Below are 13,917 nucleotides of genomic sequence, written 5' to 3'. Positions count from 1 at the left end.
ACAGCAAACAATTTCTACAGTATCCAAAGGGAACAGGTTTTTGGATTCAAGACTGCGAGGAAGAGATATAGAAAGAAATTGTGACCAAGTTAATGAATATTAAGGTGATGTACCAATGACCTAGAGAAAGAAATTGGAAAGCGCAACGGAATATGCTGCGCTATATAAGAAACTGTAAATAAATAGGAAAGGGTTGTTTCTGTTGTTTTTGTTTTTTACTCCAACCTGTTTTTAGTGAAGAAGACTCCCCACACTAGCAGAGCCTTGTGCGACCTGCCGTGCTGAGAGGGGATATTTGGCAGGATTGCAACAAATGTATATGAGGATATATCTGTAGTAGAGTGTGTGTGTTCTCTGTGCTCTCTTGTCACTTACATGTTTCCTCTCTCTGCTTAGGGTCACATGCCGACTATTCAGCTGCTGAAACAATATGACTTGATGCAATTTGCAGAAGTTACAAAGGCTGTCAGGTACTGTGCATTACAGATTGTTGTGGTATAGAAGTCACTGGCCCAATCCAATGATACGATTATCGGTTCTTGCCTTTACAAATAAAATACACTAAGCTCAGTATAATTTATTATGACAGATCTTGTCATATCATATGTCTGTTATTACTGATCAGGTTGTAAAATTAGTAATGAAAAAATAAAGGCAGCACCTGCAGAAGCTGATTCTCAGACTGTTTTGGTCCCGGTTAGGAATCTCTTCTCTCGGTTATATTGCTGGATGGTCATACTGAAGTAATGGAACATGGGACCACTAAAATGAACTGGGGCAGCTTTTATTAGTATTCACATCCTATGTTATTGTCTTAATACAAATAAGTTACTAAAAATATTTTATTCTGTGTGCTTCTGTCAGTATACATTCTTGTATTTTGCATGAACACAAATTCAATAGAAGTTTGTATTGATGTAACTGATTGTACCAGCTGCATAAGAAAGACCCATTGTAACCAGCCTATGTGTTTTCCCAGTGAAGGAAACCTGCTCCTTCTTTCTGAGGCTTTAGCTAAACACGAGTCCTTCTTCATCCGCTGCGGCATCTTTTTGATTCTGGAGAAGCTAAGAATAATCACTTACAGGAACCTATTTAAGAAAGTGTAAGTACATGCTGTTTCACTTTGCGCCTGTCTTGTGCTTTGCTTTGCTAGCAGTTAGTCTTCTCATGGAGTTCAGGGTAGCCGTAATTAAACTTCCCCTATTCCAAGCTGTCTGTAGCTTCATCTAGCAATCAGAATTGCACCAAGTTTGGAAGGAGACCATCTAGGATATGGTAAGCAGGTTTCCATAAAAAAATAAAAATGTGTGCAAAAATGAACTGATGTACAATGTAAAAGCAGCTACCCCTGACCACCAGGACACTGTTCTCTAAAGTCAGGGACCAGGCCGATAATGTCTGAGTGGTGGCTTATCTGAACCATTAAGGTTTCACTCGCCTCTCCCAAGTCATGACAGGAGCACCCTGCTGTATATCTGCGACCAATATTCCAGAGGAGGACAGCTGGAAGACCGATTTCCTGGACTGGTCCCTTGGTTGTGAACGGTCATCTTTGCAACCAAAGCAGAAAAACATCCTCTTAAATACTGGTCTTAGAACCAGTAACATGTTTAATCAACCTTGCTCTCAGTTCTGTGGCCATTACAATTCGTCCACCCATTCCTTTGACTCTGGTGGAATTGTGTGAAAATGTTTTGTAATTAAAAGAATCATGTATTTAAAATGAATAATTTAACATTTGGCATATATGTAAAATATAGGTTCTCAAACTTGGTCCTCAGGTGCCCAAATAGTTAATGTTTTCCAGGTCACAAAGCAGGTGCACTCATTACTCACTGACACATTTTAAAAGATGACAGGTGGAGCTAATTATTTCACTTGCGATTTTTTTAAGAGAACTGGAAATCATAAGTTCTTGGGGTCCTGAGGACCGAGTTTGAGCCTATGGTCTACAATACAGACAAAGAAAAGTCACCCTTTTAACCTTGTAATATTGATCAACCTTAGTAATATTGGGTAACTATCGTTTTGACAATAGTGAGAGCTATATCCTACTGAGACAGAATAGGTTTGCAACCCAGGAATGCATGTCTGTTGTGCTCTGTTCCTTTTCTTGCCTGCCAGTTTTAGGTTATGGTTAAGTGAAGCGGAGCTTGGGTAAAGGGGGTTATAGGGAAGAAGAGTGAGTTGCGTCCCCCCCCCCCCCAAAATAAATAAAAATTATATATATATATATATATATATACTCACTCACAGCAGGGCTCTCCCCACATAAGCTTATTTTTCCTCTGGGCTCTTCAGTTTCCTCCCATACTCCAAAAATATAGTGATACAGTAGGTGCGTTAGATTCTGCCAAAAAAATGAACCCTTGTGTGTGCATGTGTACAATACATGTGATCTCTGTTATTTTATCTTCTCTGTTTTCCAGGTGTCTGTTACTAAGGACACATCAGCTGTCTATGGATGCGTTTTTGGTTGCCCTAAAATTCTTGAAAGTGGAAGATGTGGATATCGATGAAGTTCATTGTATTATAGCTAATCTCATTTACATGGTACACATGCCTTTTTTTTTATTTCCAGTATTACAGAATGGGATTAGTAATTCAACATGCATTTTTAAATGTAGTTTATAATCCTGAGCTGTGAAGCCTTTAATTTAACAGCTCCATGTTAAATCTACAATTGTTTAAAAAAAAAAAGAAAAAAATCTTGTTGACTTAGTTTTAAGGTGAGTTTATTTAGATTTCTAATGCTGTCAGGTTCTATGAAACATCTGTGCGCTGCTCATGTGCTGATAGCGGGTCTTTAATTAAATAATCCTGAGACAACACTGTCCCTAGTAGAAAAAACATGTGACACAACCCACAGGTACTTGAATCTGCCCCTAATAACCTTCATGAATTATAGAGTTAATATTTTGTCACATTCTGTCTTTAGTAACCATTTGAGTGCAAAATATCCGCTAAAAATGCCAGCGCTGCTCACATTTGTTATATAAATTTTAAATAAAAATGTTGTGTAAAAATAAAAAAAAGATTATATTTCCTATATAAGGTAAACATTATAGGTCATTATGATGAATACAAATGTCATACCTATATTGACAAATTCACTTGGCACTCAAAGGGTTAAACATGCTGGTTTCCATTAATTCTGTTTTAAATTGTAAAATTTTGAAGTTGATCATTTTACTATTGTTATATAATTGTTCTGCAGTGATATGTGACTGAAAGTATTTTCTTTTCTTAGGGACATATTAAAGGTTACATTTCACATCAGCATCAAAAGCTTGTGGTGAGCAAACAAAACCCTTTTCCACCACTGTCAACAGTCTGCTAAGAACTTGTTTAAGATGAAGAATTCTCTGGCCTGCCAGTGGGATGCATTTCGGGTTCAATAATGACATATCTTTGGCGGAAATCAGTGCTACAGTAACAAATACCTTTGCCAAGAAACAAGTTCTTTGTTACAAAATTGTACATTTTAGCTTTTTTTTTTACTACACATCATATTCGCATCAAAATAAAGTTATTTTTCTGCACCTGCTGTAAATCTAGTTCTTGTTTAGACTCCATTTCTTTCCATTTGATAAATCTATCACAATGTCAACACTACATATGGGATGCGGTCATTTGGCCTACAGCATGATGGTAGACAGTCATTAGGTCGACATAGGTCTAGGGTGCCATAGGAAAAGGTCGACATGGTTCTAGGTCAACAGGTCATTAGTTCGACAGTGTCGAGCTGACATGTGCCGACAGGAGGTATTTCATGCCCGATCATCCACTATGGCGTGGTGGGAGAATAAAATAGTGTGCCCGACGCATTGCGAGCGGATCCGGTGCACTTTAAACTGTGTCTGTCGACTGTGTTGACATTCAGGTCAAAAACCAGTGAAAACCCCATGTCGACCTTTTGACTATCGACCTAGACATTGTCGAACTAATGACCTTTCGACCTAGAACCATGTCGACATTTTCCCATGTCGACCTAATGACTCGACCATCATGCTGTAGACCAAATGATCCCAACCCCATACATATATAGATTATGCTTGAAATAGATCTTCAACAAATATAGTTCTCATTAATGTTGACTGACTTATTTTGCTGTACAGAATTAAACATGGTTTGATTCAATTTTATTAACAACTCAGACTTATGAAAGATTATATATATATGGAGATAATCATTACAAATCCATAGCATATCTGCACTTTGGGATATACAGTAGTGTTCTGTGAATAACAGACTGATACTGAGACATATACTATTTGGTAAATAAAGCTGACCAATGATAATTTACAGTTGACTAGCATTTACAATGGTATATTAAGTGGTGTTCTCAACCAACCACATCAGGTATCTGGATATTTTAGTAAATAAAAATACATTTTGATTTCTTGATTCCGGATTTAATAATCCCATGATCCCAGTCAAAAACCAGGTGCCGTTGTGTTTAGTGGCAAGATGGCTCCCATCAGCCAGTACAGAGTCAATGTTTGTTTTTGATAGTCCACAGAACATTCGGTTAGTTTGCGTTACATTTAAAGCATATTCACAAGTTCCTTTATCAGCCTCTGTAACGGAAAACTGAATAGGCGTCATTCCCAGACTAGTGTTCTGTGAGGGCATCCGCCAGCTGCTGACTGTACCAGGCACACGTGGCATAAGCACATTCTCTGCAAAGTCTTTCTGGGGAATGCAGATGGGCAGAGAATGTCTGTGAAACGTGATGTTGTCTTGGAGCTTAAGCAGAGCAATATTGTTTTCTTTGGTGTCTATAGAATACTTTGGGTGCACGTGATGACTTTCCACCTGGATCTTTTGGGTGGTGTTCGTATTATTGTTTCCTATGAAATATAAATCAGTCTTGTCAGCTTAGTGGAGTTATTCAACCCATAAAGGTAATTTTGGGAACGGGGCAGTTTGGAAAGCCACACTCGTCTATTTTAGAAGAGGAATGTAATCTCTCCAAACTTTTAGCAGCCTACGAGATCTGTATAGCACTTACCTAGGAGGATAAAAGAAGAACTGTGCCGGTGGCTGCATATTGCAGTGGTCAGTACCATAGACTGAGAGAGTATAACCCCACTGCAGTACGGTGTCCCCTCTGAGTTTAAGAGCAGCACCTTTAAATAAAATATGTTTTAAGACAATTCCATTGTGTTAGAGCACAGTAGGAACAATTGTGAAAGCCGTTGTGTTGGCCACAGCAAATACAATAGGAAGGAAAAACGGTACTTGTGTATTAGCCGGGCGCCCGGTACGTAGTTAGTGTAGCGGCGCTGTCAGAATCAGTGTAGTGTTCCCACGTTCAGCATAGTTAGCCTAGTCAGTCAGAAGTAGCGTAGTGTTCCCACGAGCGTCCCTGTCAGAATCAGCACGTGCGCCTCATGCATAAAGTGCGTCCTATGCACAATAAAGGAGGCATTTTCAAACCCCCAGTATCCACGCCAGCCCGAAGCATGGCGAGCACAGCGAGGGGACGTGTTCCACGTCCTCCCAACCTGTTCATACGCCCACTATCCACGTCGGCATGGAGTTGATTTTAAAAAGTGTGGCGAGCGGACAGGGATTACTTAACATGTGTTCCGCGTCCCTTCGCCACACTTTTTAAAAGCAACTCTACGCCGACGTGGATAGTGGGGGTATGAACAGGTAGGGAGGACGCGCAACACGTCTGCTCGCCACGCTTCGGGCTGGCGTGGTTGCTGGGGGTTTGAAAATGCCTCCTATTTCCTTCATGCCATTGGTGGCCACTGGGACAGTGGGAAGGGGGCGGAGCCATGGCGACAGGCACCAAGTAGCTAACACTTTAGTGGTGCAGCCCAGGCCCCTCCTTCCCCACACTCCATCCTAGGTCAGTTTTTTCTTGGTGCCTAGGAGCACAGGCACGTTTTTTAGTAGCTGCTGCAGTTTTCTGCAGCGTTTTTTAAAAAAAGTTTTTTTTTTTTTTTACACTTGCGGTGAGCAAGCCGGGTGGACCACCCAGGCTGCTCACCTGCTCCGGAGCCAGCTCGTCGTGAACTGCCACGGACCTGCAGGCTGGGTCCCAGCACAGAGGGACCGTGCGCCACGGAGCAGGTAAGCCGCACTTCCCCCCCTCCCTCCCCACAGCACGCAGCGGTATCGCGGCTGGGGGAGACGCGAGACAGAGACGCTTCCCGATGGAAGCTTGACTCTGTCCCGCAACGGTGACCGCAATGAGACGCGAGACAGAGACGCTTCCCGATGGAAGCTTGACTCTGTCCCGCAACGGTGACCGCGAGACGCTCGGTCTCGCAGCGGCGTCTGGAGACGCCGGAGGGAGGGAACCCAGCGCACGTAGCCGCCGGGGGTGGGTGCGCTCCCGGCGGTTTCCTGGCAGTGACACTCGGTCCTCACAGGGGGAACCGAGGCCACTAGACCACCAGGGCTATTATTGTAGCGGTGGGGGCCGCCATATTTTTATCAGCCCTGGCAAGGTTCCAGGAGGGGGGGGAGGTCCCTCACCTCCTCCCCGCCCAATCCCCGGCAGGGAGCCTCTATATGAGTTCCCGCCGGGGACTGCCAGCGTCCTGTCCTAATGGAGGCTTGACTCTGTCACACATCGGTGCAGAGGAGCAGCAGCTTTTGTGTGGACACTGTGGCACCCTTCCTTCCCCAGTCTTCAGACGGGTCAGGTTGTATTACATTGACACTGCACCCTTGAGGTGTTCAGTGCTGTGTTTTCACACCCCTCTCTTTATAGGGGTTTTTTCTGTGCAAATCTCTCTATTCACTCTGTCTTGTATTGAAGTGTAATAGAGCATAGCCATGACTTCTAAGTCAGGCCCAAAGTCCACAGGACCCTCGCGGTCAGGGGACGCTCCTGCCCTGAGGGCCTTTAAGTGTGTTAGGTGCAAGGAGAATTTTTCTTCCACCTCGACAGACCATGGGGGTGTGTGTACACGCTGTAATGGTGGGGACTCTGTGGATTCGGCCCCGTTACAGGCATCCCATTCCGGCGAACCGGGTTGGGCGCAGGCCCTGACGACGGCCATGAGGGACCTTGCTGAACAGCTAGCCGCTTCCCGTTCACACCCTCAGCCCCCACCAGTGCTGAGTCAGCCTTCACAGGCGACTCTTCCACCAGCTCAACCGGCCCCGCTCACGCAGTCCCAGCCTCAGTTGCTGGTGCCTGAGCCTGTTTGGGTACAGGGCCTTTCTTCCTCAGTGCAGGGACTGGTTCAGGTTTCCTCCTCTCTACAGAACCTGCTGGGTGCCGCTAGCAAGCGCAAGAACCCCAGAACCCGCACCCAGAGAGCTGACTCTACGGGGACGGATACTTCAGAGGACAACCAGGCGGACACAGATGACCCTGTTGACCTGGATGACCCGGACGACCCTGACGAGGAGGCTACTTCCCAGGACGAGGTTATGACCCAGTCCAGGGTAGATGCGCTGGTGAAGGCGGTCCGCTCTTGCTTAAACATACAGGAGCCAGACCAACCCCCTGCGGAGGAGGCACCCTCGTTTAAGCGCAAGAAGAAGGATCCGGCTGTGTTCCCATCTTCAACGCAGCTGGAAGGAGATCTGGCAAAGGCCTGGTCTGCTCCTAATAAGAAATTTACAATTTCTAAAAGGATGGTTTCTTCTTATCCCTTTCCGGCAGACGGGCGCACGAAATGGGAACGCCCGCCTCAGGTGGATTCCCACATAGCCCGGCTGGTAAAGGCTACTACCTTGCCTATTCCCACTGTGGCGGCTCTAAAGGACCCCACGGATAGAAAGATGGAACATGTCTTTAAATCTATCTTTACTCATGCGGGTACGCTTAATAGGCCAGCTTTGGCCTCGGCCTGGGTGGCTAGGGCGGTAGGCAAATGGGCAGATATGTTGACGGAGAACATTTCGTCAGGCATACGCAGGTCGGAGCTGCTTTCTCTGGTGGACCATATCAGAGAAGCCTCCACATATTTGGGCGAGGCGGCCCTGGACACGGCTACGTTAGCCTCTAGGATCTCGGCGTCTTCGGTTGCAGCCAGAAGAGCCTTGTGGCTCCGCACTTGGAATGCGGATGCAGAATCCAAAAAGGCCCTGGAGGCCCTTCCTTTTGTGGGCGATATGCTTTTCGGTCCGGAGCTGGACAAAATTGTGACTACGGTAGCCACTTCCAAGACAGCCTTCCTCCCGTCGGCACCCTCTAAGCCGAAGCAGTCCTTTCGTTCCTTTCGGCCGCAGGGAAAGCCGAGGGGACAATCTTCAACGAGAAGCCGTCCTCCCAGGAGGGAGTCGTTTGGTAGGAGCAGACAGTCCCAGTCTGGCAAACGTCAGCCTCCTAAGGCCCCGGAGAAGGCCTCCCAATGACTCGGGGACCCCTCAGGTCGACTCCCTGCCGGTGGGGGCTCGCCTCCTCCATTTTGCCAACAGATGGAGGGAGACGACATCGGACAATTGGATTTTGAGTATCGTGTCGGAAGGATACTATCTCTCCTTCAACAGGCGTCCGCCGACCCGATTCTTTATCACGGGCCGCCCGGCCTGTCCTCTGAAGGCGGAGGCTCTCAGCGCCTCGGTTCAGACTCTTCTCCAGTCTCGGGTGATAGAAGTGGTTCCTCCTCAGCAGAGGGGCCACGGCTATTACTCCAATTTATTCCTGATCGGGAAGCCGGATGGTTCATTCCGACCAATCCTGAATCTCAAGGATCTCAATTGTTACTTGAACATTCCGCGGTTTCGCATGGAGTCCCTCCGGTCCATTATACAGGCAATGGAGCCGGGGGATTTCATGGTATCTCTGGACATCAGAGATGCATACCTGCATGTTCCGATACATCCGGATCACCGCAAGTACCTCCGGTTTGCAACCAAGGATCTTCATGTCCAATTTCGGGCTCTACCCTTCGGAATCTCTACAGCACCAAGAGTCTTTACGAAGGTGATGGGAGTTATGGCAGCCTTCCTTCACCTCCAGGGAGTGCGGATTCTGCCTTATCTGGACGACCTTCTGATTTTGGGACAGTCCAGAGAACTACTCCTACAACATCTAGGCATTACGCTGGACCTGCTCCAGGCTCACGGTTGGCTAGTGAACTGGCGCAAGTCCAGCCTGGAACCCTCCCAGGAGATGATACATCTGGGAGCGCGTCTGGATTCCCAGGCCCAGAGGGTCTATCTTCCAGACAAGAAGCGGCTGGCCTTGCAGGCCCTCTTACGAGGGTTTCTCAAGCACAGGAGAGTCTCTCTTCATCTAGGTATGAAGATTTTGGGCAAGATGGTCTCGTGCTTCGAGATGGTGGAATTTGCCCAATTTCACTCTCGTCCGTTGCAACACCAGATCCTCAAGTATTGGAACCGTTCACCACAGGCTCTGAAGAGGCAGGAGATAGTACTCTCTCAGGAGGTTCGACTATCGTTGCTCTGGTGGCTCAAGCCACGCCACCTGTCCATGGGACGGCCCTTCCTAGTCTCCGACTGGGTACTCTTGACGACAGATGCCAGCCTCAGGGGCTGGGGAGCGGTGGTGGAGGACCGATCCTACCAGGGAGTTTGGTCCCACCAGGAGTCGGGGTTGCCGATCAATATTCTAGAGCTCAGGGCGATCTACTTAGCCCTTCTCCAGGCGGCCCCCCTGATTTGCTCTCGTGCAGTCAAGGTACAGACAGACAACGCCACGGCGGTGGCATACATCAATCACCAGGGGGGAACTCGGAGCAGAGCAGCTTTTCTGGAGGTACAGCCAATTCTTCGTTGGGCAGAACGTCACCTCTTGGCATTGTCGGCAGTGTACATTCCCGGCGTCGAAAACTGGGAAGCAGACTTTCTGAGCCGCCAAGAGATCCACTCCGGAGAATGGTCTCTTCATCCAGAGGTGTTTCACTCTCTAACCCTCCGTTGGGGGAGGCCTCAGATAGATCTCCTGGCATCCCGGTGGAATCACAAGTTGCCTTGCTACGGGTCCAGGACTCGGGATCCAGGCGCATTTCTGGTCGACGCTCTGTCGGCACCTTGGCCGTTCGATCTGGTGTACGCCTTCCCGCCAGTGGCTCTTCTTCCTCGGTTCCTAAGAAGACTCAAGCGGGAACGGGTAAGGGTAATCCTGGTGGCCCCAAACTGGCCACGCAGGGCCTGGTACGCCGATCTCCGGCTCATGGCGGAGGAACCTCAGTGGCGGTTACCTCTCCGGCCAGACCTTCTGTCTCAGGGACCCTGTCAACATCCCAACCTAGCTCGTCTCGATTTGACGGCCTGGCTCTTGAGAGGGAGATCTTAAGAGACAGGGGGTTCTCAGATTCGGTGATAAGAACCATGATAGCGGCCAGGAAGCCGTCCTCAGCAAAAGTCTACTACAGAATCTGGAGTTCTTTCTTTCGCTGGTGTGAAGAGCACGAGAAGAATCCAAGGAGGTTCTCGTTGCCCAAGGTTTTGGCCTTCTTACAGTCGGGAGTGGATTTGGGCCTTCAACATTCCACTTTGAAGGTTCAGGTCTCGGCGCTCTCGGTTCTGTTTCAGAGGCGCATTGCGACAAGACCGGAGGTTCGCACTTTCCTCCAAGGGGTCATGCACGTGACTCCTCCCTTTCGGAGTCCTGTAGTCCCGTGGGATCTGCCTTTGGTTCTGAGAGCTCTTCAGGTGGCTCCGTTTGAGCCTCTGGAGTCAGTGGAGTTGCGTTGGCTTTCATGGAAGGTGTGTTTCCTTCTGGCAATTGCGTCAGCTAGGCGGGTCTCGGATTTGTCCGCTCTATCTTGCAAGCCACCGTTTTTGGTTTTACACCAAGATCGGGCAGTCCTCCGTACCAGGTTGGGTTACCTGCAAAAGGTGGTCTCCAGGTTTCACCTAAACCAAGAAATCGTGGTTCCTGCTTTCCAGGATTCAAGAAGTGGAGGGGCTCTCGATGTGGTTCGGGCCCTTCGCATCTATGTGGATAGGACCAGGGAGATTAGAAGAACAGAAGCTTTGTTTGTTCTTTATGATCATCAGAAGCGGGGTTGGCCCGCATCTAAACAGTCCATTGCCAGGTGGTTGCGGCTTACGGTTCAGCAAGCATACCTTCTGGCGAATAGGCCGGCGCCAGCAGGGCTCACGGCCCATTCCACTCGCTCGGTAGGATCATCGTGGGCTGCGGCTTCAGGAGTCTCCGCAGAACAGCTGTGCCGCGCAGCCACATGGTCTTCCATGCACACTTTTATACGCCACTACAGGTTTGATACTTTCACCGAGGTCGACTCTGCGTTCGGCCGTGGCGTTCTTTCTGCAGCTCAGGAGCGTTCCCTCCCGTGAGGGGACAGCGGTGGGACGTCCCACTGTCCCAGTGGCCACCAATGGCATGAAGGAAATAAGGGGATTTTTGTCCTTACCTGGAAAATCCTTATTTCTGAATCCTTTGGTGGACACTGGGCGCCCGCCCAGACGCCCCTGATCGGCTGATGGGTTGGTTTTAGGGAATGCTCTTGTTCATGGTAATACAAGATCTCTCTTTTTTTCATTCTCTCCTTTCCTGTGCTCCTAAGTCCGGTGGTAGTCTAAACTGACCTAGGATGGAGTGTGGGGAAGGAGGGGCCTGGGCTGCACCACTAAAGTGTTAGCTACTTGGTGCCTGTCGCCATGGCTCCGCCCCCTTCCCACTGTCCCAGTGTCCACCAAAGGATTCAGAAATAAGGATTTTCCAGGTAAGGACAAAAATCCCCTTTTATTGTGCATAGGATGCACTTTATGAATGAGGCGCACGTGCTTATAATTACTGAGACGCACCTGCGTCTCAGACAGATGGAGCGCCTATCCGCCGGTGCCCGCATGATCCCCTCTCCATCGGCGTCCGCCAGCGCAGGGGATCTGCCAGTTACCGGCGCTGTGTGAGAGGCGCTCACTAGGCTTGGCATGGACGCTGGGGACAGAGCCAGGCTGCTGTGGAGTCACTACGCTAGGCAGCCGTTGGGCCTATGCCTGCATACATATGCTAATTGGGCACCCGGCTAATACACAAGTACCGGAAAAACAGAGTGATGCACTATATTAAATAAGCTTTATGTTAACAACAATGCAGGGAACTATTAAAAAAGGAAAGAAAATATGATATTCATAAGTACAAAAAAGTATTTAAAATGTGGCTATATACTAATAAACATAATAACTTAACGGTTGTGTTAATTGCTTTGTGTCATTTATTTTTCTTAAGCACAGATGTAGATATTGAAGTGATCACTGGTATATAGAAAATAAATATATCTTTATGGAAATGATCAATCATTTTTATACAAATAATGAACCATAATATTGTATTGCTTTCTGCAAAATATATAATTAAAGTTACCTGCCAAGGGAAAGTATGATTGTGGTCATCATGGAGACTTGACAGTGTACTAGTGTCATCTTTCATTATTTGCCCACATGCATAAGGATCTATTGGTGGAAGATTATTATATGTTGTTAGACGCCACAAATTGTGTGCAGTACAACAATGTATGATGTATTAAAGCAGCAGTTGCATTTACCAAAATACTAGAGTTTACTTTAAATTATTTCATAGGATAAACCTCACTTAATGACAGCAGAATAATAAACTGTTGGGCTGCCGGTGACACAATGATATAATCAGAAAAAGTACTTTTACATCAAGCATCCAATTATCCTGCACTTTACACACATAGTCTGTCTGGAGTGCAGAGCACATGTTATTGAAATGTGTAAAACCTGTATCAACTTTCATTGTGTATGCTTGGTTCTGGAGTGTATACAAGCACACAAGACAGGACGCAGGCAGGATTAGGGCAGTCTGTGGCCCTTATTCTGTTCACTCGCAAAGGCAAATGATTTCCAAAATGGACAAAACCATGTGCAGAGAGAATTAGATTTGGGTGGGGTTTTACTTCCAAGTGAGATCTATATTACAGTGATAAAATAAAGCAGCCAATATTTTCTCTGCACAAACAAAATAACTCACCCAAATCGAATTTTCTCTGCACAAGTTATATCTGCCCCACCTGCAGTGCACATGGTTTTGTCAATTTGAAAAGGAATTTGCCTTTGAGATTGAACCAGATTAACCCCGTGGTCAGACTCTTGACAGATCCCAAAGGTAAGTACTTGGCCTCGGGGTTGGGGTTAAGGCCCATATACAATAAAATATTATCTTTCCAATCTAGCTGGTTGGAATAAAAATCAGTTGACTATTTGCTCCTAAACATTGAAAACAGACAAAAATGGTCATTCAGCCAAAATGGTTAAATACATTTATGCAGATCACTACTTTTGTCCATTTTCCAACTTTTGGGAGCAAATGATTGGGGTTGGGCAAAAAATACCAACAGTTAGAATACAGACAGAGGAATCCCGACTCATCATGGTATTTTACCTTACCCCTCTTGCGGTCTAACCCTAACCTCTCCTACTCCTGCAGCCTAAAGGCCCATACACACTAGAAGATTATTTCCAATCTGGTTGGTTGGAATGAGATCTGGAAATATTTTGAACAAAGTACAATCAACCATTTGCTCCCAAAAGTTGAAAAATGGACAAAAGCAGTCATCTGCATAAATAGATTCAACCAATTTGCCTGAATTACCATTTTCATCTATTTTCCATGTTTAGGAGCAAATGGTCAGTTGTCATTTGCTCCCAGAAAATGTCCAGATTTTCAATCCAACCAGCCACATTGGAAAGATAATCTTCTAGTGCAGTGGTTCCCAAACTGTGTGCCGTGGCTCCCTGGGGTGCCTCAGGACACTTGCAGGGGTGCCCTGGGTTGGTGGTCCAGGACCAACTAAAACTATTAATTGTTAATTATTTATGAGAAAAAACAGTGCTGGTGGCTGCCAGTCATAACATGTGTACAAACAGAAGCAAACCCTGCCATTTACCACATAACTGACACGAAGAATCGCATATAAACACAATTTAATTTAAAAAAAAATTGGCCTAGGGGTGCCGTGAACAAATTCTGATACTCTAGGG

The 13,917-nt window shown here is 46.7% G+C and overlaps 2 protein-coding genes across 5 annotated transcripts in view; one reads left to right on the top strand and one right to left on the bottom strand.

The window, feature by feature from the left end:
- PCID2 (PCI domain containing 2) overlaps positions 1-3,545 on the top strand; it is a 28,676-nt gene extending 25,131 nt beyond the window's left edge. For all 3 annotated transcript variants that reach the window (XM_083168711.1, XM_083168712.1, XM_083168713.1), the window contains exons 12-15: positions 397-470; positions 980-1,105; positions 2,433-2,556; positions 3,254-3,545. In XM_083168711.1, coding sequence (XP_083024837.1) covers positions 397-470; positions 980-1,105; positions 2,433-2,556; positions 3,254-3,343 — 414 coding nt within the window. In that variant the 3' untranslated portion in view covers positions 3,344-3,545. The remainder of the gene's footprint in view (positions 1-396; positions 471-979; positions 1,106-2,432; positions 2,557-3,253) is intronic.
- The window catches only part of PROZ (protein Z, vitamin K dependent plasma glycoprotein), a 32,304-nt gene continuing 21,411 nt past the window's right edge, over positions 3,025-13,917 (bottom strand). For both annotated transcript variants that reach the window (XM_083168710.1, XM_083168709.1), the window contains 3 exons: positions 12,278-12,366; positions 5,018-5,135; positions 3,025-4,856 (listed from right to left, as the gene is read on the bottom strand). In XM_083168710.1, the coding sequence (XP_083024836.1) occupies positions 4,336-4,856; positions 5,018-5,135; positions 12,278-12,366 (728 nt within the window). In that variant the 3' untranslated portion in view covers positions 3,025-4,335. The remainder of the gene's footprint in view (positions 4,857-5,017; positions 5,136-12,277; positions 12,367-13,917) is intronic.

Source organism: Crinia signifera, chromosome 2, assembly GCF_055691185.1.
Source record: "Crinia signifera chromosome 2, ASM5569118v1, whole genome shotgun sequence".
In the NCBI taxonomy this organism is placed as follows: Eukaryota; Metazoa; Chordata; class Amphibia; order Anura; family Myobatrachidae; genus Crinia; species Crinia signifera.
This window is presented reverse-complemented; position numbering and strand designations above follow the sequence as displayed.